This window comes from Cynocephalus volans, chromosome 1 (assembly GCF_027409185.1).
Source record: "Cynocephalus volans isolate mCynVol1 chromosome 1, mCynVol1.pri, whole genome shotgun sequence".
Taxonomy (NCBI): domain Eukaryota; kingdom Metazoa; phylum Chordata; class Mammalia; order Dermoptera; family Cynocephalidae; genus Cynocephalus; species Cynocephalus volans.
In genome coordinates, this window is record NC_084460.1 from 221105135 (window position 1) to 221132352 (window position 27218).

A 27218-nucleotide genomic window follows, 5' to 3' on the forward strand; every position below is an offset into this window, starting at 1 on the left:
CAGGCCCAAAATAGAGATTTTGAAGTCTAGTAACTTTATGCACATCTTAGTGAGTGTTCGATAAATTGTATAGCCTTAGCCTACATCCCCACAACTGCTCTTTCAAGGAAAGATGAGGCCCGTGCATGGATGATGTCTGACGCACAGATGCCCAAGGGATTCAAGGCTAACTTCAGATCAGAGCATGTCCAGAAAGTTGGCTTTTTCAAAGAATTCCAAAATCACTGGAGGGACTCATATGGCATGGGAGAAATTAGTGCTGGAATAGGAGCAAATGGGAAGCACTTTGGCAGCAAGAGTAGAGAAGTTAAGTAGCAAAGAATAGCCATTAAGAAAGAGAAGCAAAAGCTGCCAGTAAATAGCTATCAATCAACAACAGGAAATGCCTTTGGCATCAGTGGCATTGTTAACCAAAGACTCTACACAAAAGGAGAGGAAGTTCAGGATATTTGAAGGCCTGATGACTTGACTATGGTAATTCTTACCTATTATTTCAATCCTCCTCCTCAAAGTTAGAGTGGTCCAAGGAAGCTAGGGCCGTATTTTTGTTAACTTTATTACTGTCTACCCACCTTTCTTCCAACACATCAAGAATGTGTGGCCAGGGAAATTTGTGTTATAATAGGGTACCTCGAAGCTGCTGGAATGACCTAAGGCTCTGAAATTGAACTATTTTTCTGGAAACTAATGTATTTATTTACACATTGACCACAACAAACCAAAGACTGCAACAGACCCCAGCCCAGGACAAATGCAGACAGACAGTAAGGAAGTCCTACATCACTGGAGAAGGCTTAGGATTTGTCAAATTGTGTACACTTTTTGTTTTAAATTTTCTCTATAAGCTTGGCAATGTATAGGAAAAACTCATGTAACATTACCAGGGTCAAGTTAAAGATTAGTGCTTAACCGCAAGCTCCAGACCACATAATTGACTTACTGCAAATAAGATATTCAGGCTTTCTCTTAAAATTCTTACTGAAGTTTGGCTTTCTTTCAATCACTGCTGAATCTGCACCAAGTTACACAAACTTCCTAGCAGAAAAGTTTTTTTGACTGACACAATAAATGAACGCCTTTATGAGTAAGTGAATTTCAAAATGTAGATGGTCATTCTATATCCTTAGTTTTGGTTGCCAATGCAAATGAGTCAGAGAATTTGCTTCAGACACTGAGTTAATTGTGTAACTTCACAACAGAAAATGCCATTGGAGACTACTCGCTGACCTCACAGTTGAAAAAAACTATTTAAAAGATGTGGAAACCAGATGTTTCAGTCACATTTCAGCTGGCTGCTCTGAGAATTTATCGTGAGCAGCTCCTGACAGGCTGTTACTTCTCTACAACTGACGTTATGATCATCTTAATTTACTTATTTGTCTTGCTGTGGGAAGAGGCTCAAGGATGGGGATTCCAGAATGGAATTTTTCATAACTCCATATGGCTTGGTAAGAAACTCACTCATGAGCTTTTTGTTGGGAATGTTAATTCTTTGAAATCACGGAGAAGTGAATGGAAATAGTAAATTTTTCTGTTCTGTTCAAATCTGATATTTTCAAAGAAAATGCTTATAGAAAATAGCCATTGGAATGTATATATCATTTTTAAAAAGTGTTCTTGCCTTCTGAAATTTAAAAAATAGCTTTTTATAAAGTGAATTGTTCAGTAGAAAACAGAGGCTGATATTTATATTCAATATGAAAATATATTTAAAATATTTTCAAAGCAAATGTGGTCATATGGTGAGTATTTCTTTAACAAACTAAAAACACCAGTATATTGTTTTGTTTTTATTTCCAATCATTTGCAGTCAGATTTCAGAATCATAACAGGTAAATTGAAATATACAAAAATTTTATAATGATCACTCTATGTATTCTGAAGTATAGTATATATCTTAGTTTTCCCAAATATTTTCCAACTGTTTTGACAAAGCCAGCTTGCGAAAAAATGAAAAAGGTTTGTATTTCTGAATGCATTCTTACCACTTGGTTTTTTTTGATTGTGCTATCCATATAAATACTTTTTAACCCTTCTGTTAGACAAGGAAAGTTTCTTTTGTTGTTTTGTTTTGTTCAAGGTAAGAAATTACATAGGCCACACAGTAAAGATAAACTGTAGACCAAAAAAGGCAAAATATAAAAAATCCCAAACACCCCTATAGTACTCTAAACAATGCTTTAATTTTCTTTTTTAAAAAATTTATTAAGAATATTCATGAGATACGAAGCTAATTGTCACCACTCCTGCCCATGATGTGAGGGCCAGATTCACACTAAGGGCATACCCATCAATTCTTTAATTTTCAAGATACAAATTGATATTGCTTTATGCTCTTTATTGTGTTTAATAGTGAAAATCTTTTTTGAATTGCTCGGGGGAAAAATGGATTCCTGCACAGAATGTAGAAATTAAGAGAAAGCAAATTAACCTAGATCTTGGTTTTATGCTTACCAAGGAGCACATGGTTGTAGAATATTTTCCCTTTCGGCATGTTGCTATCTGGTAATACTGTAACTGCAACCATACGGGTTTCATTAAAAAGCCCAGTTTGTAATGCACAGTCTTGCCGCCTCTTCTTTTCAGCTTGAGCCAGTGAACTAGTTTCAGTGTGATCCATTTGGCCAGGATGGGTTCTGGAATTTAGTAGAGGAATTAGCAGATCTCTTTGTTTATTTTCATTGCACACAATCAAATTTAGAAAATATATACATATTTGTCAGAAATGAAAAAAATATCATAAAGCCAGTAGGAATTAAACCCATATGGATAAACTTTAAAATGCTATCAAACTCTCTAATCATCAAGTGATTTGGAGGGTTTTGTTTTGTTTTTCTATTTCTTTGTTTTGGCAGTTGGAGGGTTTTTTTCCTAAGTGATGTTGTATATTATAAAAATATAAGTTTGGACAATAGAAGTTCTGCACTAGAGGTAAGGAGGAGCAACCCAAATATTAATAGTATGCTACAAATTTGAGCCTAGAGATAATAGCAAATTGCTTCAATCTGGGGCAAATTATTGAGCAGTCAGCCTAGTGCACATTGTTTACAGTTGGTTGGGTCAATATAATATTAGAAGCTATTTAGGGAGGAAAGAGAGTTGGATTAGAAGGCAGGAATCCACTAGGAACTATCAAGAACAGAACACTTTAAATTCTCTAGGTTAATGGTTCTGAACTGGCAAAATGAGAAGGTTGAAGGGATCCCTGAGGCTTATTTTAACTCTTGTACCTTCTAATTCCTTAAATAGTACTTTAAAAATAAACAAAAACAAAACAATTACACTAAGGATAAGAGATTTCAATCAGTTTACAGGCACAGATAAGCAATTCTTTTCAGTCATTGTATTGAATCTGAACAAACAGGGAAAGGAAAAATGACATAACTCGAGTTCCTACTAGGTCCCAGAAGTGCTTTCTTTCCATTTGATAGATGAGGAAACTGAGGCTCAGGCAGTGGTCTATGCCAGGTTATAAAACTCCATGGTAGAACTAGCAGTAGGAAACCAGAGCCCAACATTCTACTGTCACCAATTGCTAAAAGAAAAAACAAAATTTATTGGTGAAACAAATTTTCGGTTTTAATAAGTAAATGACTATTGACTAAGAAAGTTAATAAAATATTGTTTCTTCTGAAAGGTAAAACTTTCAAAATTAAAATTCATTGTACAAAGGTCCATCTTAATAGCTTAAAATTCTGAATTGAGGAATACTTTAAAATAAATGTCTTGTTTAAAATTGTCAAGTACATACACCAAGAGTTCTCAATTTGCTCCTAAAGCAGGATTCCGGTAAGTTTGGTGCTCTTTGAGGAACAATCTGGAATGTTAATATTTAATAAATTAATTTGAAAATTATATATAAATTTTTGCTGTTTCAGTTACCATCATATACTAGGAAAGTAACAGCAGGTACCAAAAGTTTAAAAAAAACTGGTGGGAAGAAAACTTAAAATTATTTTTTTTAATGTCTCTGTTAATTTTTTTTCTTCAAACATCATATTTCTAGTTTGGAGTAAAATACCAAGAAAATCAGTTTGAGAAAACTTGGCATACATTAAAATAATTCTTACAAATTTTTTTCAGATAAAGACCTTTTAGTCTATATTCCTAGAGAATAAATACAATTTTAACATTTTAAAAAATTCACAACAATCTATTACAATATGTAAGTTGAACAAGCCAAAAGCCTTAGTTCCTCTATTTCAAGATAAAGACACTTATATTGTCCACTAATGTCCAAGTTCCCTGAGTACAGGACTTGATCCACAGTGCCTAGCAAAATACCTCATGGTATAGGCTTAAAATAATGAAATTGGAAACTAGTGAATGTTTAATGAGGCTTTACCATATGAAGGACACCTGGGAAGCCCATGATTTTCAGAGGGGGAAAAAAACAACTTGACTGGTTATGATTTGGTGTTCCTGGCATTCTCTGACCTGTGAGCATCAGATTGACTAAGGCACTCTGTGTAAACGATGGGCCTTTACCATGTAACATAAGAGCAAGAGTCCAGAAAAACAGGGAAAACACCAAGCACTGCCTCACATTGAACCGTGGCAGTGTCAACTTCAATTCAGGAAAGAGAACAAGGAACTATATTTCTAATACCAGTGGATTCACCTCTTGCTGCAAGACAAGGAATGTGTGTTATCATTGGAAGTGGTCTTAATGGTGGCTGATTGTACAGGTCAGGGTACAAAGACTTAACCATAACCTGGCAGACTACATAGGACTATTAGAGCTAACATTAGAGCAGATGTTATGCCTATTGTCCTGGGAATTTTTTCATATTGTTTCTATGGCAGAAAGCACTCCAAACTCAAAACAATCCATTTAAACAGCAATCTTATTGGAAGACAACCCATGTCTGACTTAACGCTTCCTAAAATATATTGGGAACAACACAGACAAACCAGATAAGGAATTTAGAAACTAACTGGTAGTTAGGTGTGCCCAGTTTTCTCTCTTCTGTGTTTGAATCTGTTTTCTTTTCCTGAATACAGAATTTGTTTGCTTTGGATCCCTTCAGACCTTTCCTCAGTTCTTGATTTGTTTACTAAATTCTTAATTATATTGCATTAGTCATTTTCCCTCAAATGGATATTTTGGCTTATTTTTTTCCATCATTGTGAGCCTACATAATGGATTCATTTGCACTGGTTTCTTTTACTTTCACCTCTTTCCCCCCCCTATTGCTTACCTTTACAAGTTTTCATATGACTTAAAGCCAACAGAAAAACCAAACTTTCTCACCTATGTATAGTGTAGATATACAATGGTGTATTACAAGCTTTTTGTCAGGCTATCAGGTCAGAAACATAATTTAGCCTTAAGTTTCCCTCTACCCCTCCAAATTCCCCCTGAAATTCCCCTTATTCATATTTTTTCCCTAAGCTTTCTAACAGTGAAAACTTAGCTACCCAAGATAGCTGACCCAGAAAGCCCTTTGACTGGAACAATAGCTAATGTAATCTTCCAGCTGAGGCCACAAAATTTCCCTTGTTCCACAAGAATGGAAAATTGCATTTATGATATTTTGTGATTTCACAGAACAAGCAGCAGGCGTGTACCACAGAGAAGCACGGTCTGGCAAGTACCAACTCACCTATGCAGATGCTAAGGCAGTGTGTGAATTTGAAGGCGGCCAGCTCGCCACCTACAAGCAGCTAGAGGCAGCCAGAAAAATTGGTAACTGACTTAATGATTTTTTTCTCTTTTTCACCCTTGGGAGAAAATAAAACAAAACAAAACCCTTTTTAGAACCCTTAACAAGACTTCTCTCTCCAGCCTCTTCCAATAGTTCTCTAAGCCCCCAGGATATCTCTGCTCTCCGGGTTCTCCCATCCCTTTGCCTAGAGCTGGTTGAAGTTTCTAGTACTAGCAACTTATTTGGAGTCAAAGCCCAGTGTCAGCTAATAAAAGTCAAAAGAAAAATTAAGACCGCATTCTCTCAATATCATCTGAATTATTCATTAATTTTAATACCTTTGCTATTCATTTTTAATATTGTGCTACCTCTTTTTGACTTCTGAGTATGGGTTTCCTCGACTCTTAAATGATGTTACTATGTTGAGTCTTATAAGGTAATTTACTTGGTAAGAGAAATACTGAATTTAGTAACTTTTTTTTTTTTTTTACGTTAAGTGGGAGCATGCATTTGTACATCAGAATCAAAAGCTATGAGGAAAAGGAGTATAAGCAGGTTGTAAAATGGCAGGGGAAAGAAACTGGGAAGATGACGGCCAAAGATCTTGTGAAAACTCCAGCAATTAACTGGTGCTACTTATATCTTTATACAAAAATGGGCTGCTACCATCTCTCCTGAACTTTTAGGAGAATGGGCCACCTCCATACAGAAGTCCTTTGCTGACAGGAAAATGCCTCTTAAAGCTATGCTATTAGTATACATTACCCAAGACAAAAATAAAGGTATTCTCTCAAATGCCCAAAGTCTCCCAGACAACCGTTCATGTATAATCACAGAGCTCTGTGCGGCAAAGTAACTGGAATTACAGATAAAAAGACCATAGTTTTTATTTAGCTGCCCTACACCTCTAGTAAAACCTCTCTTGGTCAACATGGCAGATAACTAGCCTCCAAAGCTGAGCAAGGGAAATAGAATTGAGCCTTTGTTTGAAATTTATGAATTTACCCTTATTCGAATATCTTTAAGTATTACTAATATCTTAACTGATTCTTTTTTTTTTTTTTTCGTGACCGGCGCTCAGCCAGGGAGTGCACCGGTCATTCCTATATAGGATCCGAACCCGCGGCGGGAGCGTCGCCGCGCTGCTAGCGCAGCACGCTACCGAGTGCGCCACGGGCTCAGCCCTTAACTGATTCTGAAATAAAAATTAAATCACCACTTGAAAACATTTTTGGAGAATTGATGATAATTTCAGAAATTATCTCATGGCACTAGATAGGCCATTCTGAAAAGAGGCCAGCTCTGAGCTTCATTATGTCATATCCACAGCATTATGATTTCTATTCCATCTGCATCTTTTTTTTTTTAAGGTGTAATTTTCTAGTAAAAGTCAGAAGTTATATTTTATGTTTGTTCGAACTTTTTTTTAGTTTTTAAGAAAACAGTCTTTTCTCCTTTTGAATGAACTGGATGTGGGCAGTTGAGAAGCTTACTGCTGGAAGTGGCCATCTTTAAGATAACCTGTGCTCACCGGAGGGAGTTTACCAGTTAAGTACATAACCTTTCTTCCTCTTGCAGGGTTTCATGTTTGTGCTGCTGGATGGATGGCCAAGGGCAGAGTTGGGTACCCCATTGTGAAGCCAGGGCCCAACTGTGGATTTGGAAAAACTGGTATCATTGACTATGGAATCCGTCTCAATAGGAGTGAAAAATGGGATGCCTATTGCTACAACCCACATGGTTTGTTAAAAATAATTTTATGTTTTGCAAAAACAGTTACATGCTAGTAAGAGGCTGTTAAAAATAAATAGCTTCTTCTATAAATAATCCAATTTGGTAATAATTATTAACAAAAATATCATTCATAGAGTGTATATATATGTACTGTGCTAGACACTGTTATGTTCCTTAATCTTCACTTAATATCCACAACTCTACAACGAGCTGTTGTTATACCTATTTTAGGAATCAGAAAACTGAAACTTACAGAGTTGTTAAGTAGGGCCGGCCGGTGGCTCACTCGGGAGAGCCTGGTGCTGACAACACCAAGTCAAGGATTAAGATCCCCTTACCGGTCATCTTAAAAAAAAAAAAAAAAAAAAAAACAGAGTTGTTAAGTAACTTACCCAAAATCAGACCAATAATTAAATTACCCAACAACTAGTAGGTGGGTGGGATAGGAAATCCAGGTCTTTTCTGTGCCAGGAGTTGTCCTGGTCACAAAGAGAAAACAAAAAAAAAACAAACAAATAAAAACAGGTTATAAATTTGTTATAGTTAATTAGTTAAAACAATAAAGTAATGCTACAAATGTTAACTGTTCAAAATTATCCTTTTGACAGAATGGGAAAAAGGAGACAAAATAAACAACTTCTTCCCCCGATTTATTTTCGTGCATGAATGCTTAGACTTCCAAACTAAGCAACCCTCATTCTGTTGTTTAACAATTATGTACTGTATATACAAATTATTATTGTATAGTATATTTTTATTTGTATTTTCCCCATGGTTGCTTGCAACTAGGAAATATTTAATGACAAAATTAACTCATTATAATTACTATAAAGAATTATTCTTTGTTCATGTTCTTGGAGAAAGAATAGACTGTTGTTCTGGAATATATTTTTCCCAGGACAATGTTACAAAGTGTTGTAATGTGTTACAAAGTCTTTCCATCATTTATGATCATAAACAGCCTCATATTATATCCCATTTGGATCTGCCTTACAAGAAATTTTGTAACCCAGTAGGAGAGTTATAATGAAGTTATAATAGCATATTATTATAAAATTTATTTAATGATATTAATAATTGGAGAACAGTTTATTATGTCTGTAACTAACCTATATTTCAAAGTTATATGTGTTCCAAGAAGGAAGGATTTTGCCTAGAGCTCTCACCTTGTCACAATTGAGACAAAATGCACTTACAGTGTGTTTATATAAGACTGTAACTTTTAAATCACTTTGACAGGCTTTAAGTTTCTTTAGTCCTATACTATACTATATGTAGTCCTATATTTAGTTACATTAATAGTATATTTCCCTTTCCTCCCTCTCTTACTCTATTTTTTTTTGAAAGCTGGCCAGTAGGGTTTTGACCATGGTGTTGTAACACTGCACTCTAACCAACTGAGCTAACTGGCCAGCCCCCTCTCTTACTTTTTCTTCAATATATTTATGTAGGCAACTCATTTTTTACTTTCAAGAGTAACTTTTCTTTTCAAATATATTCTCTGATTCTTCTTTTGATTTATAAACTTGAGGATCTCTGAGCTCCTATTCAATCATTTCCATAGGTCAAAGTCTAGAGTAAATGAGGAAGGACTAACGAAAGTGTCCCTATAGTATTCCATTGCCCTTTTATAAGAATGCCTTCTCATAAATTCTTGTAAGCTGCTGTCTTTTCTCATAGTGGCTGAATAGTTTTGACCCTGTGCACAGAATCCTGGGAGACTTGCTCTTACCCAATTCTTAGTGTATTTAGCTTGCTCTTACATTCAGTGATATGCTGAGGTTGTGGTTAACTTGGAGACCTTGGACTGCTTGAACAGCACTAGAACAGTTTACTGAAAGAAAATTGGAATAAAAAAAATCATAAAAGTATCAAAAAAATAAAGCAATGATTATTAATTATCAATATCACCAAGTTATAGCTGAATGAAATAAGAAATAGAGTTATCAAGAATTGTTTAGAAGGGCCAGCCCATGGCTCACTTGGGAGAGCATGGTGCTGACAATACTAAGCCAAGGGTTAAGATCTCCTTACCAGTTATCTTAAAAAAAAAAAAAAGAATTGTTTAGAAATAAACTTACTCATGTTTAGAAGTAAACTTGCTCATTTCAAGTTCTGAATGTATAACATGATGTTGATTGCCTTTAATGTATGAATATTTTTTAACCAATTAACAGTCCTCAGAGGCCCAGTCAGCTTTGAGAATCTGTCATATTCTAAATAAGCAATAGACAGGGCTGGCCCATGGCTCACTTGGGAGAGTGTGGTGCTGACAACACCAAGTCAAGGGTTAAGATCCCCTTACCGGTCATCTTTTAAAAAGAAAAAAAGAAAGAAAGAAGCAATAGACGATGCAATATGAAACATAAAATACAGAACTGAATAGATATAGCTAAATAGGCAATCAGATTAGTTCAATATTTGAATTTTTTCCCTAATGTTATATACAACAAAAATAAGATGCTATGGGACAAGCCAGTCACCCCAAAAGCTGGCAATGCATATGCTTGTGTATACATGCAAACTAGGTATTATATAATATTTCATTATACAGTATTAACCTATATTTGCGTAATATCCTTAAGTTATCTTTTATATTTTATCCTCAGAATAACCATGTACAGTAGGTAACAGGAGAGTCATGGTTACATTATTTTACCAATGAAGGAAATGAGGTGTACAGTGGTCACAGAGCTCAACTATATCATTCACCTTCTTTTCTTGCTCCCCAGCCTTTCTAAGATCCTGTTCGGCCTTGAATAAATAAGCTTCCTTAATTTCTATGGCATTAAGGACTCTAACACATTTTTTTTAAAATAAGTATCTTAAAAGAGAATATTCCTGGAAGAAGGTTCTAATTGATACAATAGAGCTGCCAGTTAGCTCTGTTGGTTAGAGTGCAGTGTAATGATACCAAGGGCAAGGGTTCGGATCCCCATATTGGCCAGCCACCAAAAAACATAATAATAATAATAATAATAATTGATACAATAAAAAATATCTTCAAATATCCAGAATCATCATCACCACCACACAGGTTGTTTTTGAGTATCCAGGTTCTACCTTTTTTGTAGACACTAAACACTTACCTGATACAGAATTAGAATTAACGGGGACCAGTGTTGCTTCACAGCTTTCCCTCTGAGTCATATTGCAAATTGCAAATCACTAGTTCTAGCAGAGGTGGGTTTTTTTTGGCTGGATCAAATCCTGGACATTGGTGTATGAGTTAACCAGCCAGCTTGGCAGAGGTTTTTGTTTGTTTTGTTTATTTTTCTTAGGATAGGTTACAACATACTGAAATCTATAAAATGACGAATGACTTGGAAGAAACAAACATAAATATCTCCACCAAACCTTGAAATATTAGGATTAGGTTGTTAGTTTAAAACCAGTATAGGAAGTACAGAATGATTATAAATTATTGCTTTTAATTGGTGATTTTGCAAACAGAATTTAAGTGTTTGAGTCCCTGAAGACACAGTGGTGATACCACAGGACAAAATCCCTATCAACTTGATTGGGCCATCGGTAACTTGGGTGTATATGTATTTGTCAAAATACATAGAAGCATACACAAAAGACTTATACATTTTGTGCCTTAAAAGATGTAAACAGATGCACAATTAATTAAATTACTATTTTTTCTCTGTACTTAGTCCCAATTTATATTAGAGAATTTAGAAACCATTGATGAAAAAATCTGTTTATTCTTTAGCTATGAGCATACATAATATACTACAGATGTGTATATTAAGCCATTATTTTATTTTATAAAAAGTCATAAATAGATGGCTAAGAAGTGAATACCATTTTTAAATAGGGATTTTTCTTCTTAATGCATTCTTTTTTCTTCCTTTTTTCTTTTCTTTTCTTTTTCTTTTTTTTTTTTTTTCCATTTTAGCAAAGGAATGTGGTGGTGTTTTTACAGAACCAAAGCGAATTTTTAAATCTCCTGGCTTCCCAAATGAGTATGATGATAATCAAATCTGCTATTGGCATATTAGACTTAAGTATGGTCAGCGTATTCACCTGCGTTTTTTGAACTTTGATCTTGAAGATGACCCAGGTTGTTTGTCCGACTATGTTGAAATATATGACAGTTATGATGATGTCCATGGCTTTGTGGGAAGGTATGTGTTGTTTCCCCATACATGAAGTTAAATGAAAGTCCAATATTTTGTTTTGTGTTAAATTTTCCCTCCACTGTCCCTACAATACGGATTTTCCAATATTTCTAAACTCTCCTGCAACATGTTATCCTTTTTCAACAAAGATTTCTCTTAGCAGGCTGCCACATGTACTTATTATTAAAATAGTGATAGCTGTCTTTTGATTATTAAGTTTTAAGAACTCATTATTTATAAAATCCTCAAGATGACTAGCAATAGATATGTAAATTGATTTATAAAGAGATATGTAAATTGAAAATTTTGTTGGGGTTTTTAAGTGTTCTAAATTCTGTCAACCCCCTAAAAATGATAATAAATGTAGTCATTGTTGCCTTTCTTCTTTGTACAAAGCATTGTAATAAGTACTATGTATGTATGGTAAATAAGCAAAGTATAGCCCCTCCTCTCATACAGTTTAGCTAAATGTACAATGACTTATCTTTTTAAAAATAGCTTTCTTTGCCTTAAAAAACAAGTGCTCCCTTCCTCATATTTTTCTCTTGGTTTTCAACATGCTGGGACAGAGTTTTTTTCTGTTCCCACCCCAAATCTTTAACATAGTTTAAATTTTGAGTACCTTACAAAAAATTGCAAAATTAAAGAGTGTACAATTAGATGTTTTATATATTCAGGCCCCTGCTTAATAACCCATATTTTAGACTATCAATTATCAGTAGATTGTCAACTACCAATTCTCTATTATACATAATAGTAATTTTAAATGAAAGAAAATAGGAGTGGAGACCATTAAAAATGACAGACTCAACTTTTTCTGTTGACTTTCAAATATGTATAACTACAACACAAAGAAAAACAAAGGTATTTCTTGCATAAATGAACAACAGTTTTTAGACGGAAAGTGTTTTTTGTTTTGTTTTGTTCTTTGGCTGACAGACTATCACCATGGAAAAAAATAGTTTTTTTAAGTAGTTTAAAGAAGACATGAAAATGAAAGTAGGGTTAAGGGAATTAAGAATGAGGTATTTTTTGAAAGACCAGACCACATACCTTGGAAATTAAAATGACTTGTTTATTCTAAACCTAATGTCAGAAATTAATTACAGCCCTAAATAAAATCATAAACTACCATTTTTAGGTTTTCAAGAGACTAATTTGTAATTTATTAGATTTACATTATATAATTTACCTTTATGATAGCCTTTTACCTCCTTTGGAATAAATTACATTTTTAGAAGTTTACAAAACATTTATCTTTTTATATAATGTGCAAGGGATTTCCTTTCAAGTCATGATTCAGATAAGAATCAAACCCTTTTATGTCTACAAGGTCCAACATAACTTTTTCACATTTAAATCATTCTATCCTAGAATTCAAAATATTAATACCAACAACCATACACCCATTCTTCTTTAACTGTAAAGAGAGCTGTATAAAATTAATCAGAAACAAATTTTAAATTTTTCCAAGTAGATTCAAATTATCTACTGCATAAACAGTTTTGTAGGTACACAAAGTAGGAAATGCCACAAATCTTTTCTTAAAAATCTCTTTAATATTGTGGGAAGTTTATTTCAAACAACAAACTTTGTTTCAACCCCTCTTCTCCTTTGCAAATCCAAGTAAAAAAATAACAATAAATTTGTAAATTATAGAAAAATGAGCCATTACTTAGGGGAAATTATTTTAATTATTAGTAAGAGCTGCTTCAATAGCTGTATAATATTCATTCATGTGACCTCTCTTCTCTAAAAATTCCCTTTCAGATACTGTGGAGATGAGCTTCCAGAAGATTTCTTTAGTACAGGTAATGCTTTAAATTAAGGAGCAGAATTATGATTTGTTTTTTCACAGTGTCTCTGATAGTGAAGATAGTAATTATTATTAACTTTAAACTTGAGAGAACTAAGGCCAGATGTACCTTGTTACCTTGTAAAATGCAAAGAAATGTTTATTTATACTTAACAACTTAATCCAACTCCTTTTACGAAAAATGTATAGACTTATCATTTGCAGGAAATGCAGTCTGAGATAATCCCAGCTCTGCAAATCCATAAATACTGTGGTGTAGTATATGATTTCCATAAAATGTGGTAATAAAACAGCTGAAATTTTCCATTGATAAAGGGCTAAAGTAATTTATAAAGTTGTTAACAATATTTTTCACTAAAAAAATTTTACATCGTATTTTATTACATTTTTATCTTTGTACAGCATTCCCCAGAAAGTGTTCTTACGAACACAGTTCTGTGAGATGTTTTAAATAAGTGGGTGTTACATGAGAAAAGGGCTCCAAGGTCAAATACATTTGGGAAACATCGAGTTAAACATTGTTAAAAAGGTTTCTTTATTGGAAGGAGGCAGGGAACTTTTAATATGCTAATTATGCATAGTAAGTCTCAAAAGACTAGCTACTACCGGGCAATGGTTTCCAAATCCCCTCCTCCTCTCAATTTATTTTGTGTGACTTTGTTCCAAGAAATATACCCCAAGAAATGTCCTAAGAGTAGCAGAAATTTATCTCAATAGGCAATACCACTCTTTAATTTATCCCAAACTGCTCTTTTCTGGCTAAAAACCTTTATTTTCCTAGATGTCTTCATTTTTTTGTTTTATTCCATGACCAGCACCAGCAGTTGGTGAATTCTTACGTGCTCTATTTTGCTTCCAAGTCATAAAATTATCGCAGTACTTCTGCAACTAAAAACAACCAAGCTACATTGAGTCCTTAAACTCAGATACTATTAGTTAATTACTCCCACACCACAGCCTTGCAGTGCACTCAATTCTTATTTATTCATTGTTTCTACTGAGAGACGCCTGATTTGGGCAATCAATCAGTCAGGAGAGACCCTCCCAAGGAACAACGAGACCACGGCTCCGGATGCAATTAGCAAGAGGTTTTATTGAACACACGGGTACCCGGGCGGCTCAGTCTCTCGGTAGACTGGCGCGCCGAGTAGAGTTTTTGAGCTTGTTTTATAGCAAAAAGCGCGGGTACAGAAGCGAGAAGCAAGGTAATTGGTCGGTTTAAACAAGGCCAGGGAAAAAGCGCGGGTACAGAAGCGAGAAGCAAAGTAATTGGTCGGTTTAAACAAGGCCAGGGAAAAAGCGCGGGTCATGTGGGAGTTCTTGAAACAGCTGAAGGGCGCCCTGGAAACTGCTGTTGAATTTTTTTTTTTTTTTTTTTTTTTTTTTTACTAGGGTATTTTTCTGTGCCTTGCGGAATGGCGTTACTGCGGCTAGCTTGGAAAACACTTCTTTCATTCCCCCATTTCTCTTGTGGGAAGCTCTAATCTTAGAGCGAATTTAGAGGTTGTCTTCGTTGTCTAGGGTCTGATATTTTTGTCTAAGGACCAGAATTTTTACTGCACTTACCCTGTCATTGATGAACTGGACTAACCTATTGATGATGCAGGGCCCGAGGGTGAACAACAGAAGGAGGAGCAATAGGGGCCCGGCGATGGTTGATAGGAGGGTAGTGAACCAAGGGGAGTTATTGAACCACCCTTCATACCAGTTTTGGTTTTTCTGGCGCTCCAACTGTCTTTTATCTAGTCTCTCTTTGAGTTTTCTCATGGAGTCTCGCACCACACCTGAGTGGTCTACATAAAAACAGCACTCTTCTCTTAGGGCCGCGCAGAGGCCTCCTTCTCTCAGAAACAGTAGGTCAAGGCCTCTTCTATTTTGGAGTACTACCTCCGATAGGGAAGTCAGCGAGTCCTCCAGCTTGCTGATTGAGTCCTGGAGGACCCGGAGGTCAGTATCCATGGCGGTCTGGAGGCTGGCTAGGCCTTGTTGGAGGTCTATGGGCCCTTTAACTAGGGCGGATGCGCCAGTACCTATACCTGCTGCGACCCCCAACCCCAGAAGAACAGCTAGGGTAAGTGAGACAGGCTCTCTTTTAACCCTGGGGTGAGGATCGTCATAGGCCTGCAACAAAGTTTCTTCAGAATGGTAATAGATGCGAGGGACCAGCTGGATCAGGATACAGAAATCTTTAGACTGATTAAAAACTGAGGTGGAGAGGCAGGGGGTGAGGCCGGTGCTGCAGGCCCACCAGCTATGGTTGGTGGGGAGCAGGTACTGATGTTCCGTGGAGGAGTTGATGGGTAGGGTCTGATTGCAAAGATGCTGATGGGTAGAGGGCACCTTTCCTATGCACGACCCGTGTCCTGAGACCTCAGTGAGGGTAAGCTTTCCTTGGCTCTCCCAGCGGCACTGGGTATAGTTGGAGGTATAAGTGAAGGCCCCTCCTAAGGAGGCAACTCCTTCATAATAAGGGGGACCCAAGGCCAAACAGAGCCAGCAAGACTTCGTGGCGTCTGGGTCGGTAGCATTTAAGGCTAGGAAGGCCCCCCTCACAAGGCCAAAGAGTCTGTCGCCCGTGGTGGGAGACAGGGTGTTCAGGACAACACTTCCCTCCAGTACCGTGGGGACTTGGCTAGGAGCCGCCGAGGGTTGAGAGATGGGCGGCGCTTCCCTCGTTGGGGAAGGGGGGTTTTTGTTAGGGGGTCCTTGTTTCGCAAGGACGGAGTTGGGGCCCACTGTCTCAGCTGGCTTGCTGGTGATCTCTAACCGAATGGTCAACTGTACGCCTGGATATCCAGACACATAGAATCCCAATCCCCAGGTTTTTCCTATTATCCACTCTTTGGATTGCCGTCCTTGTTTTGTGAAATTTATTCTAAGGGGGTTACACCAGCCGGTTTTTTCACAGGTTGCCAGTAGGGCACCCCATGATCGCTCTGTGTCATTCCATTTTACAGTTATGAGGTCCCAGGAGGACGTAGGTTGCCAATAAACAGTCCCCGTGGTTTCACAACCCCATTCTTTACAATACAGGGATTCTAGCCCTCCACACCTTCTAGCTTCTGAAAGGGACCGGCCATCCCGGGGACACACGTAGAAGGTGGAACTTGCCATTCTGGTCCTAGCCTTAGGGTAGCTGCATCCTATGGCTCCCCAGGTGATCTGTCTATAAGCGTTCTCATAGTTTGAGTCAGGGGGTCTGACTCTCTTAGAGGTTGATACATCGGTTTCTGGGATATCCCAGGACTCAAGACCGGCCGCCAGGGCACATACATCAGGTGTAAGAATGGGCCACCAAGTCCAAGGGGGCTGGACTTTCTCTGTCTTCCAGACAACGTTCCCAGTTTGGGACAGTACCTGCCAGGTGAGGGTCACAGGCTGGTGAGGGTTTTCACTCCAACTCGTTCTGCCGCCGCCGAAAACGCAGCTTAAGAGGATGATCAGTCTTTTCCAGCTCCCAAGACTCATCTGGTGCCGAGGGTGGTGCAGGCTTGAGGTGAGAAGCATGGACCCAGGCAGCGATACCGTCGACTTTTACTGCGGTCGGGGTGGTCAGCAACACCAGGTACGGGCCTTTCCACCGAGGCTCAAGGCTGCTGGGTCGGTGGCGTCTGACAAGCACTCGGTCTCCGACCTGGAACGGGTGGGGGATTGTCACGGTACCGGGCTTGTACACCTCCTTGATCTGGTCCCAGATCTGGGTCCTCACAACTTCTAAAGCCTTTAAATGAGTAAATAAGACAGGGAGAAAATTATCATTGGGACCCAATGTCCCTCCAGACTCGAGTATGGGGGGCGGTCCCCCATAGAGAATTTCATAAGGAGTTAGACCAAACTGGCCAGGGGTATTCCTGGCTCTGAGCAGCGCTAAGGGAAGGAGGGCCACCCAGTCTTTTCCACCGGTCTCTAAGGCTAATTTGGTTAAGGTCTCTTTGATTGTCCTGTTCATTCTTTCTACCTGACCTGAGCTCTGGGGTCTATACGCACAGTGTAACTTCCAATTTATCCCCAGTTGAGTGGCCAGTCCCTGACTTATCTGAGCAACAAAGGCTGGGCCATTGTCTGACCCGAGTACCTTAGGGATCCCGAAGCGGGGTAGAATTTCCTCTAATATCTTTTTGCAGACGGTCAGGGCCGTTTCAGTTTTGGTAGGAAAAGCTTCTACCCATCCGGAAAAAGTGTCTATGAATACCAGCAGATACCTGTTTCCATACCGGCCAGGCTTTACCTCTGTGAAGTCTACCTCCCAGTACACGCCGGGTCGATCTCCTCGTTGTCTCTTTCCGATCTCTCGGTAGGTTGGGACCGCATTAGTCATGACACAAGCCTGACACCGACTGGTGACCTCGCGAACTACAGACTGGAGGTTCGGGATGAGGAGGCTGGTGCGGTTTACTAATTGGAGAAGCTTTTCTGGTCCTAAGTGTGTCAACTGATGCAACCGCTGAATAAATTCTTTCCCCCGGTCAGGGGTGAGCTCTCTTGGCTCGGCCTTAACCTGGGCGGGTTCGATTAGCTCTTGAGGTTTTGTAGTTTCTGCCAGCACTCTGGTCGACAGGGCGGCTTGTTTTGCAGCCTCGTCGGCCCTCCGGTTCCCGGTGGCCACAGGGTCATTTCCCCTCTGGTGGCCGGGGCAGTGGATAATGGCGACCCGCTTAGGGAGGTGAATGGCCTCTAGCAGGGCCAAAATTTCTTCCTTGTTTTTAATGTCTTTTCCCGCAGAAGTGAGCAACCCCCTCTGTTTATATATTGCCCCATGAATGTGAGCAGTGGCAAAAGCATACCTGCTGTCGGTGTAGATGTTGATGTTTTTTCCTTCGGCCAGGCGTAATGCCTGCGTCAAAGCCACTAGTTCGGCCTTCTGGGCTGACGTACCTTCCGGCAGGCTGCTTGTCCACACCGTCCGCTTGCCATCTACGATGGCGGCCCCTGCTCTCCGCTTACCCTCCGCGATGAAACTGCTACCGTCCGTATACCAGGCTGGCACCCCGGGCAATGGCTGGTCCTTCAGGTCTCGTCGAGTTCCAGTTTCTTCGGCGAGGATCTCTGAGCACCTGTGTACTGGGGTGGCTTCCGATTCGACTGGTAGGAGGGTAGCTGGGTTCAGGATGGCAGGGGGTGCAAACGATATCCTTTCATTTAGCAGCAGGCTCTGGTAATGAGTCATCCTGGCATTGGTCATCCACCGGTCGGGGGGCTGCCGCACAATGCTTTCGAGGCTATGGGGAGCAATCACAGTCACATTCTGTCCCAAGGTTAACTTATCAGCATCCTTGAGAAGGAGTGCCACGGCTGCAACCGCTTTCAGGCAGGTTGGCCACCCGCTAGCCACCGGATCCAATTTTTTTGATAGGTAAGCTACTGGCCGCCGCCAGGGTCCTAAAGTCTGAGTAAGCACTCCCCGGGCCACACCGGCTCTCTCATCTACGTATAGAGTAAATGGTTTGGTGAGGTCTGGGAGGGCCAAAGCGGGGGCTGACAGCAAGGCTTTTTTTATGTGGTCAAAAGCTTTCTGATGTTCCTCAGTCCAGGTAAAAGGGATGCTTTCCTTTGTTAAGGGATACAGGGGTGCAGCTAGGGAAGCAAACCCAGGGATCCAGAGCCTGCAGAATCCTGCAGTGCCCAGAAATTCACGGACCTGTCTGGGGGTCGTGGGAGCGGGGATTTTCATAACAGTAGCCTTTCGGGCCGGGGTCAGCCATCTTTTTCCCCCCTTGAGTAGGTACCCCAGATAGGTGACCTCTCTTTGGCAGAGCTGGGCCTTTTTAGCCGATACCCGGTACCCTAATTTACTCAATTCCTGTAGGAGCTTCTGTGTCCCTTCTTTGCAGTCTCTATATGTGGGGGCTGCCACCAAGAGGTCGTCTACATATTGGAGTAGCACTACCTGAGGGTTGAGGGCCCTAAAGGGGGCCAAATCTCGGTGGAGGGCCTCGTCGAAGAGAGTGGGAGAGTTCTTGAACCCTTGGGGCAGCCGTGTCCAGGTCAACTGACCTGTGTTACCTTTTTCTGGGTCTTTCCACTCGAACGCGAACAGCGGCTGGCTGCTGGGGTGTAGCTTGAGGCAGAAAAAGGCATCCTTGAGATCTAAGACTGAATACCAAGTGTGGCTGGGCGGAAGGGAACTCAGAAGGCTGTAAGGGTTTGGGACGGTGGGATGAATATCCTGTACCCTTTTATTAATTTCTCTCAGGTCTTGGACTGGCCGATAGTCATTGGTCCCTGGCTTTTTTACAGGTAGTAGAGGGGTATTCCAGGGCGATTGACAGGGCACCAAGACCCCTAGGTCTAAGAACCTCTGGATGTGGGGTCTGATACCTTCCCGGGCTTCCTTGCTCATTGGATATTGTCGAACAGCCACCGGTGAGGCACCTGATCTTAGTTCCACTACCACTGGTGGGACTTGATTGGCCAGTCCCATGCCTGCCCTCTCTGCCCATACAGTGGGAAAAAGTTGGAGCCAGGATGGGTCGATAGAGGAGGGACCTGGCTTTTCATGTAGCCGGTATTCTTCTTCTAGGTTCAGGGTCAGGCACAGTGTAGGGCGGTCTTCCCATGTTACTTGTGGGCCCTCAGCAGAAAACTGGATCTGGGCCTTTAGTTTGGTTAAGAGGTCCCTACCCAACAAAGGGGCGGGGCACTCGGGTATGACCAGAAAGGAGTGGGTCACCTGTTTATATCCAGCCTTTAAAAGTCTCTTTGTGGTCCAGGGGTAGACTTTGCTCCCTGTTGCTCCTTGTACGACTGTCCGTCTGGACCCTACCCTTCCCAGGGGTTGGGTCAAAACTGAATGTTCAGCCCCGGTATCGACCAGGAACTCAATGGGAGTCCCCTCCACAGTCAGCGTTATCCTGGGTTCGGGGAGGGGGTCCGAACCTTGACTCCCCTAGTCATCTAGGGACAGAACTTTGGCTTCTCTGACGTTTTTCTTTCGGGGACATTCTCTTGCCCAGTGACCCTTTTCTTTACAGTATGCGCACTGGTCTTTGTCCAGAGGAGATCTTTTATCCCTAGGTGTCTTTCTTGCCTGGTTGCTCAGATTCCCTGTCTGCCTATCTCTAAAACCTTTTTCACTTACCATTGCGGCCAAAATCCTAGTCAAGTTTTTTTCTTGGCGCTTATCGCGCCGCCTTTCTCTCTCTTCTGCCTCTTTTTTTTCTCTTTCTTCTCTTTCTTCTTCTGTCTCCCTTTTGTGGTACACCTTTTCTGCTTCCTTCACTAAATCTTGCAAGGAATAATCTTGGAGCCCCTCTAGCCTCTGTAACTTTTTTCTAATATCTGGGGCTGACTGTCCGATGAAGGCCATGGTAACTGCAGCCTGCTGCCCCTCAGAAGAGGGCTCAAACGGAGTGTATCTCCTATAGGCCTCCATTAGGCGTTCTAAGAAAACCGAAGGGGGTTCTGCCGGTCCTTGTAAGACCTCTCTTACCTTAGCCAAATTGGTGGGGCGCCGAGCTGCCCCTTTGAGACCTGCCACTAGAGTCCGGCGGTAGACCAGGAGACGCTCCCTACCTGCGGCTGTGTTGTAGTCCCACTGAGGTCGATTGAGGGGGAAGGCCTCATTAATGAGGTTGTCGAGTTGAGTAGGGGCCCCGTTATCCCCCTGGACATTCTTGCGGGCCTCAAGGAGAATCCTTTCTCGTTCCTCCGTGGTGAAGAGAATCTGTAGGAGCTGTTGGCAATCGTCCCAGGTGGGCTGATGAGAAAACATAAGAGACTCAAGGAGCCCCGTGAGTCCTGCTGGATTTTCAGAAAAAGAAGGATGATTAGATTTCCAATTATAAAGATCTGCTGAAGAGAAAGGCCAATATTGCAGAGGGACTAGGCCGTTGGGCTCGGCTGGGGGTCCTATGGCTCGGAGGGGTAAAATCACAGTGGAGTCAGGACCCGAGTCGTCTGCCGGACTGCGGGCACGGCGACTCCTGGTCCCCGCGGCTGGTCCCTCAGGATCGGAAATATCGGGCGCCTGGACCGGCGCCGGTCCGACCGCCTGAGGGGCCAGAGGAGGTGGCAGGGCTGCCGGATAGGGCGGGGGCTCAGAGAGAAGGAGCGAGTCGTCGGTTGCCGGGTAGATGGGGGGTCGGGGAGGAGCGGATGGCCTCTCTGGACTGGAGACGACAGCGACCTTGACAGAGGGCGGCATCCATGGTGGGGGACTCTGGGCGAGGTCTTGCCACACCACGATATATGGAACTTGGTCCGGGTGTCCCCCGATTTCCTGAAAGACAATCCTTTTAACTGCGGAAATGACAGAGACATTAAAAGTTCCTTCCGGCGGCCACCCGACACCGAACGTGGGCCACTCGGAGGAACAAAAGGTCCGCCATTTTCCCTTTCTGATTTCCACGGACAGATTGTGAGCCCTTGCTCTCACGTCCCTCCAGTGATCTAGAGTGAGGGAGAGAGGGGTAGAGTTATTTTGTCCCATTTCGAAGAGAGGGACCACGACACAGAGGCCTATCAGGAACAAAACAAAAAGAAACCAGAAACGGCGGCGAGATCGAGTAGCGTAGAGACAAAAGAAGGAGTCAGATGGCAGAGCGCGCCTCTCTAGACGCGGCAGTGGGATCAGAACATAATGATCCTCTCCTGAGGGGTCCACCAGGCGTCCCTGGTCCTCCCCTGATCCTGGGACGTCTCCCAGGATTACCGGGCGGTGAGCCCCCGAACACGTCTGTTCGCTACTCACACGTCGCTCCCAGAGCGATCAGCCCGGAACAAACTGAAACCAAAATGCGCGCACTCAGAGGGACAGTCAGAGTTACGGAGTCAGACACAGAAACGAGACACGGAGTGATCGCTGGCCAGCTTACCTCCCGTTGGTGGGTCGGTGGTCCTTGGGTGGGGGTCTGATCCCGGACGAGCCCCCAAATGAGAGACGCCTGATTTGGGCAATCAATCAGTCAGGAGAGACCCTCCCAAGGAACAACGAGACCACGGCTCCGGATGCAATTAGCAAGAGGTTTTATTGAACACACGGGTACCCGGGCGGCTCAGTCTCTCGGTAGACTGGCGCGCCGAGTAGAGTTTTTGAGCTTGTTTTATAGCAAAAAGCGCGGGTACAGAAGCGAGAAGCAAGGTAATTGGTCGGTTTAAACAAGGCCAGGGAAAAAGCGCGGGTACAGAAGCGAGAAGCAAAGTAATTGGTCGGTTTAAACAAGGCCAGGGAAAAAGCGCGGGTCATGTGGGAGTTCTTGAAACAGCTGAAGGGCGCCCTGGAAACTGCTGTTGAATTTTTTTTTTTTTTTTTTTTTTTTTTTTACTAGGGTATTTTTCTGTGCCTTGCGGAATGGCGTTACTGCGGCTAGCTTGGAAAACACTTCTTTCACTACAAGAGATGGAACTTCCTGCCCAGTCCTTGAATGATTAATACTTAGACCTTACTAATTCATTACTCTGTTGCAACCTCCCTAGGAATTGCATTCTGTTAAACCTTTTCCTTATCTCTTATTGTTTTCTTGTTTACATATTTTATGTTAACAGAAAGTTAGAAGAAGACTTCTAGGAAGTAGTTGGGCAAGGAGAATTCTATTAAAAAAAACAGCAGGAGGCAAAATGAAGTCAGAAATTTGACATTTTCAATGTTCTGGGTGTTTTTTGGCACAGCTTCAAGAAACAAAAACAAAACAAGAAAAAACCACACAATTTATCATTTACAGCAAATCAAATTAACAAACAAAAAAGAATACTATAGAATTGGCTGTTTCACTCAGTTGGTTAGAGTGCAGTGTTGTAACACCAAGGTCAAGTTTTCTGATCCCATTTCCTGCCAGCTGCTAAACAAAACAAAACAAAACAAAACAAAATTTATAGTTATACAAGAAAGCCAAAGATGTATCAAAACAGCAGGTAGAGGAAATTGATACAAAATAAAGAAATAGGAAAAAAGAAGACAAAAGATAAGTTTAATATAGAATCATATCAGTCAAACATAATACTGTTAAGATTTCGATCTGGTTTTCTTCTTTAAAATGTCTTACTCAACCCAATATATTTATGTTAATAAACAAAAATAGAAAATAAATAAACAAAAAACTACCCATAATCCCACCACGTTAATAAAAGGTATAAAAGTAAGAATGTGCCCACTCCTTATCTCTGTCCCGGAAAGGCATTTGATAATTGTGTAGTGACCATCCTTCCAGATGTTTTCCTGTTATACAAACATTACATACATGGATACTATAGACATATTTTCACATCAGAGCACAACATTTAGATCATTCTAATTCTTTTTAATGACTGCCTAATCGGTCATTGTATGGATATACTATAATTTGTCATGTACAATATTTAACTTCCTGAAGATGGTTTTTCTGACTTTTTTTTTTTTTTTTTTTTGCCAGTGTTATGCACTGGATTGATGAATATTTTTAAACCTCTATCTTTACTTGGTAGTGCTACTTTATTTTTTAATTAAGTATATTCCTAGGAGTAAAATTTAGGTGTCATGGGTGATGTGCATTTTAGACATTGATAGATGCTGACAATTTAGTACAAGCCCTACAGTGCCAATTTCCATTTTAACCAGCTGTGTATTCTCTGAATTCTCTCAGAGTAGAAGAGTAAAAAGCATCACTGTTGAATGATATGAATTTCTTTGTAGTGTTTTTTTTAACATTTTTCATATGTTCATTGGCTCTTTGAACATCTATGAATTGCCTATCAATTTATGTTTTTTGCATATTCTTTGGAGCTTTTGTCTTTTTCTTTTTTGTTTCTAGCATCTCTTTGTATATTAGAGATATTACCCCTATTTTCTCTGTCTGTCTCTTGTTCTTTAACTTTGGTTTCTTTTACAATGCAAAAATGGTTTTTTTATATTTAGGCAAATCTTCCAAGTATGAGAAAAGTACACTATGAGAGGCATAGCATGAACTTTGAAGCCAGGCTGCCTGGGCTCAGACAGAGACAATTTAGCTCTGTGACTTTGGGCAAGATACTTAGTCTATCTGTGCCTCAGTTTCATATCTGTAAAATGAATATTTTCAGAGTATCCACCTCATACTGTTGCTGTGAGGATTAAATGAGTTAGTAGATGAAAGCAAAATCTTAGCATTTAATATATATGTATAAGTTGTTTTGGTATGGGATTTTTTTTGTTGTTGCTGTTCTAATCAATTCTGTATTTGGGATCTCGATTAAGAAGGCCTTTCCCTCCTGAACATTTCTATATTTTATTCTGTATAATAAAGTTTTTCTTTTTCTTTTTAACACATTTTGGTTTTTATATACAGGTAAAATATATTTAGGTACTCTGTGTAAATTAGGAATCCAGCTTTGTTTCTTAGAAATTTAAAGTTTGTTGTCCTGACGTCATTTAGTAAAATCCTCACTGGTTTGAACTGCCTGCGATTCTCCTGTAATTCTGCAAATGTCCCTTCTACAAAGAGTACCTTTTAAAACGGAATAGACAAAATTTCCTATAGGACAGATTGGAGGGCCAGAGGAGAAATATGAAAGTCCCTTATCATGTTCCACTTGGCAATGATACCACAGCTTGAGAATCCACCTCTGAATTCTGGGAGTCTTGTTCATGAATTCCTCTATAAGAATGATGAGTCTTTGAATTGTCAGCCAAAGGAGAGTGACATCTTTTTTCTTTTGCATGTCCCTCCCCCACAGGAAATGTTATGACCTTGAAGTTTCTGAGTGATGCTTCGGTGACAGCAGGAGGTTTCCAAATCATGTATGTTGCAGTGGATCCTGTATCTAAATCCAGTCAAGGAAAAAATTCAAGCACCACTTCTACTGGAAATAAAAACTTTTTAGCTGGAAGATTCAGTCATTTATAAAGCAAAGAAAGGATGATCAGAATATATAATGTTCATGTTAACTTCTTCTGGAACTTCTGGATCTCACTTTTATATTATTATTGTTAACATTTATTTATTTTTCTAAATGTGAAAGTAATACCTAATTTTGGGAAAATTGGAAAGTTCAGAAAACTTTAAATGAGAAAATAAAATCTCTCATAATCCTAGTACACAGAAATAACAAGTGTTAACATTTTTATATATTTTTCTTTCAATCATTTTTTTATTTGTGGTATATGTATATATGTATTTGTATTTGAAATTTTGGAATCCTGCTCTATGTACGGTTTTATTCCTCGGTTTTTTTAACCTTGAGCTTTATAGCTTAAGCATTTTCCCAAGTCATTGCATGTTCTACATAATACTTGATTTTGAACAACTGTAAACTATTCCATGGTATGATTGTTCCATACTTTATTTAAGCTTGTCTCTATTGTTGGAATTTTAGATCGTTTCAAAAAATATTGCTGCAATAAAGTTTCAAAATTACTTTCCTTGTAAATGTTAAAGCAGAGTGGACTTCCTTATCATGCCAACTTCAACTGGCCTGTTCGAGGGTTTGGCTATTATCTCTGTCTCTCCTGATTTCTTGGAAGGTCTAACCTAGTTTTGGCTTTGACATAGAACTTTAGAATGAGTGACTACATTTGGTTTGGTTTGTTGGGTGTTGTACAGCAGCTCAGTCCAAATCAGTGGCTTCCTATAAGTTTTATTTAACAGAATGAATATTCTCTTTATAAGATTTGATATTGATTCATCTATACATTTTTGTTTAATCACTTCACCTTTTTAGAGGGAAAAAGCAGCTGTTATTACTGTGTATATTGAGGGGCAATGATTAAATTCAGTGAAAATGTATGTGCCAAGCACTATTTTAGGCACTTAAGAAACACCAAAGAACTAAATGAACAAAAATCCCTAGGCTTGAGGAGCTTATGTTCTAGGAGAGAGACAATAATTAATATACATGATAAATTAGTAAACTACATGTTAGAAACAGATTAGTGTTGCATATTAAATTATTAACCCCTTGAAGATCATCGATGACTTTGACGGGCAGTTTCCGTGGGGTAGAGGAGGCAAAAGCCTGACTGAAGTGTGTGGTAGAGTGAATTAGAGGAGAAGAATTGGAGACAGTGGGTTTGGCTATCAAGAAAATGGTACTGTCAGGGCAAGTGGGCTGAGAGAAGGCTTTCTTGATGGGAATGAACTTCGAGCGAGGAGAGCTGCTGGGGCCATTTCCTTGAGTCCGTGTAGTAGTGAGGGTCATGGCAAGGAGCAGAAAGCACACCAAAAGACTGAAGAGATTATTACAGAGGTGTGGGCTGACTTAAGGAAAGCTCCCATGGGGTGGTGAATTGTGTGGTACTCATCACAGTAAGAGGTGAAGGAGCAAAATCAGGGGCAGTTATATGAATCCAGACAGGGAGATTTAGCAATAGGAAAGGGTTGCCCAACCAAAGCTGGAGCAGAGCTTCTGGCAACCCCAGGTTCTGCAAAGGGATTGAGGATAAATAGCCCAACCTCTCCCTCCTCTACCCTTCTGTGTCCTGCTGGTGACTCCCATCGTGTGAGCCCAAGCAGAAGTCAGAATACAAGGAAACTTGGTTGATGGGTTTGTACTATCCACAGAGGTCAGCTCCAGGGCCCAGAGCAGAGAGCAGAAGGGAGGAAATAGATCTGGAGGGGAAAAAGGAGGACATTTGGCACAGTGGGTGACAGGAGAAGGTATCTAGTGTGCAAATAGAGGTACTAGCTTTAGACAGGAAGACAGACAGTTATCTGCAGAAGGAATTCTTAACCTTCATCTGTACCATAAATCTTTTTTTTTTTTTTTTTTGTCTTTTTGTGACAGGCGCACCGGCCATCCTTATATAGGATCCGAACCCGTGGCAGGAGCACCGCTGCGCTCCCAGCGCCGCACTCTCCTGAGTGCGCCACAGGGTCGGCCCTGTACCATAAATCTTTTGATGGGTAAAATCTCTGGAAGCTTCTCAGAATAATCTTTTCAAATGCATAAAATACATAGGAGTACAAAGACAACTAATTATATTATTAGTTATATTATATATATTAT

The 27218-nt window shown here is 40.2% G+C and overlaps 1 protein-coding gene across 2 annotated transcripts; it reads left to right on the forward strand.

Annotated features, from left to right (window-relative positions):
- The first annotated feature begins 1301 nt into the window (after positions 1 to 1301).
- On the forward strand, positions 1302 to 25304 carry TNFAIP6 (TNF alpha induced protein 6). Of its 2 annotated transcripts, XM_063115167.1 has the most exons (6): positions 1302 to 1448; positions 5552 to 5689; positions 7227 to 7388; positions 11287 to 11515; positions 13280 to 13320; positions 24951 to 25304. In XM_063115167.1, the coding sequence occupies exons 1-6, from the start codon at positions 1355 to 1357 to the stop codon at positions 25118 to 25120; spliced, it is 834 nt and encodes a 277-aa protein (XP_062971237.1). In that variant the 5' UTR covers positions 1302 to 1354; the 3' UTR covers positions 25121 to 25304. The 2 variants fall into 2 exon arrangements, with proteins under 2 accessions (XP_062971237.1, XP_062971244.1); XM_063115174.1 differs by lacking the exon at positions 5552 to 5689.
- Positions 25305 to 27218: the final 1914 nt, after the last annotated feature.

Bases quoted from the DNA above. Each gene is read 5' to 3' on its own strand.
- TNFAIP6 (XM_063115167.1), top strand. From the start codon at position 1,355: ATGATCATCTTAATTTACTTATTTGTCTTGCTGTGGGAAGAGGCTCAA. The intron at 5,690-7,226 runs GTAACTGACTTA...TTCCTCTTGCAG, and splicing joins AGAGGCAGCCAGAAAAATTG to GGTTTCATGTTTGTGCTGCT. The intron at 7,389-11,286 runs GTTTGTTAAAAA...TTTCCATTTTAG, and splicing joins CTATTGCTACAACCCACATG to CAAAGGAATGTGGTGGTGTT.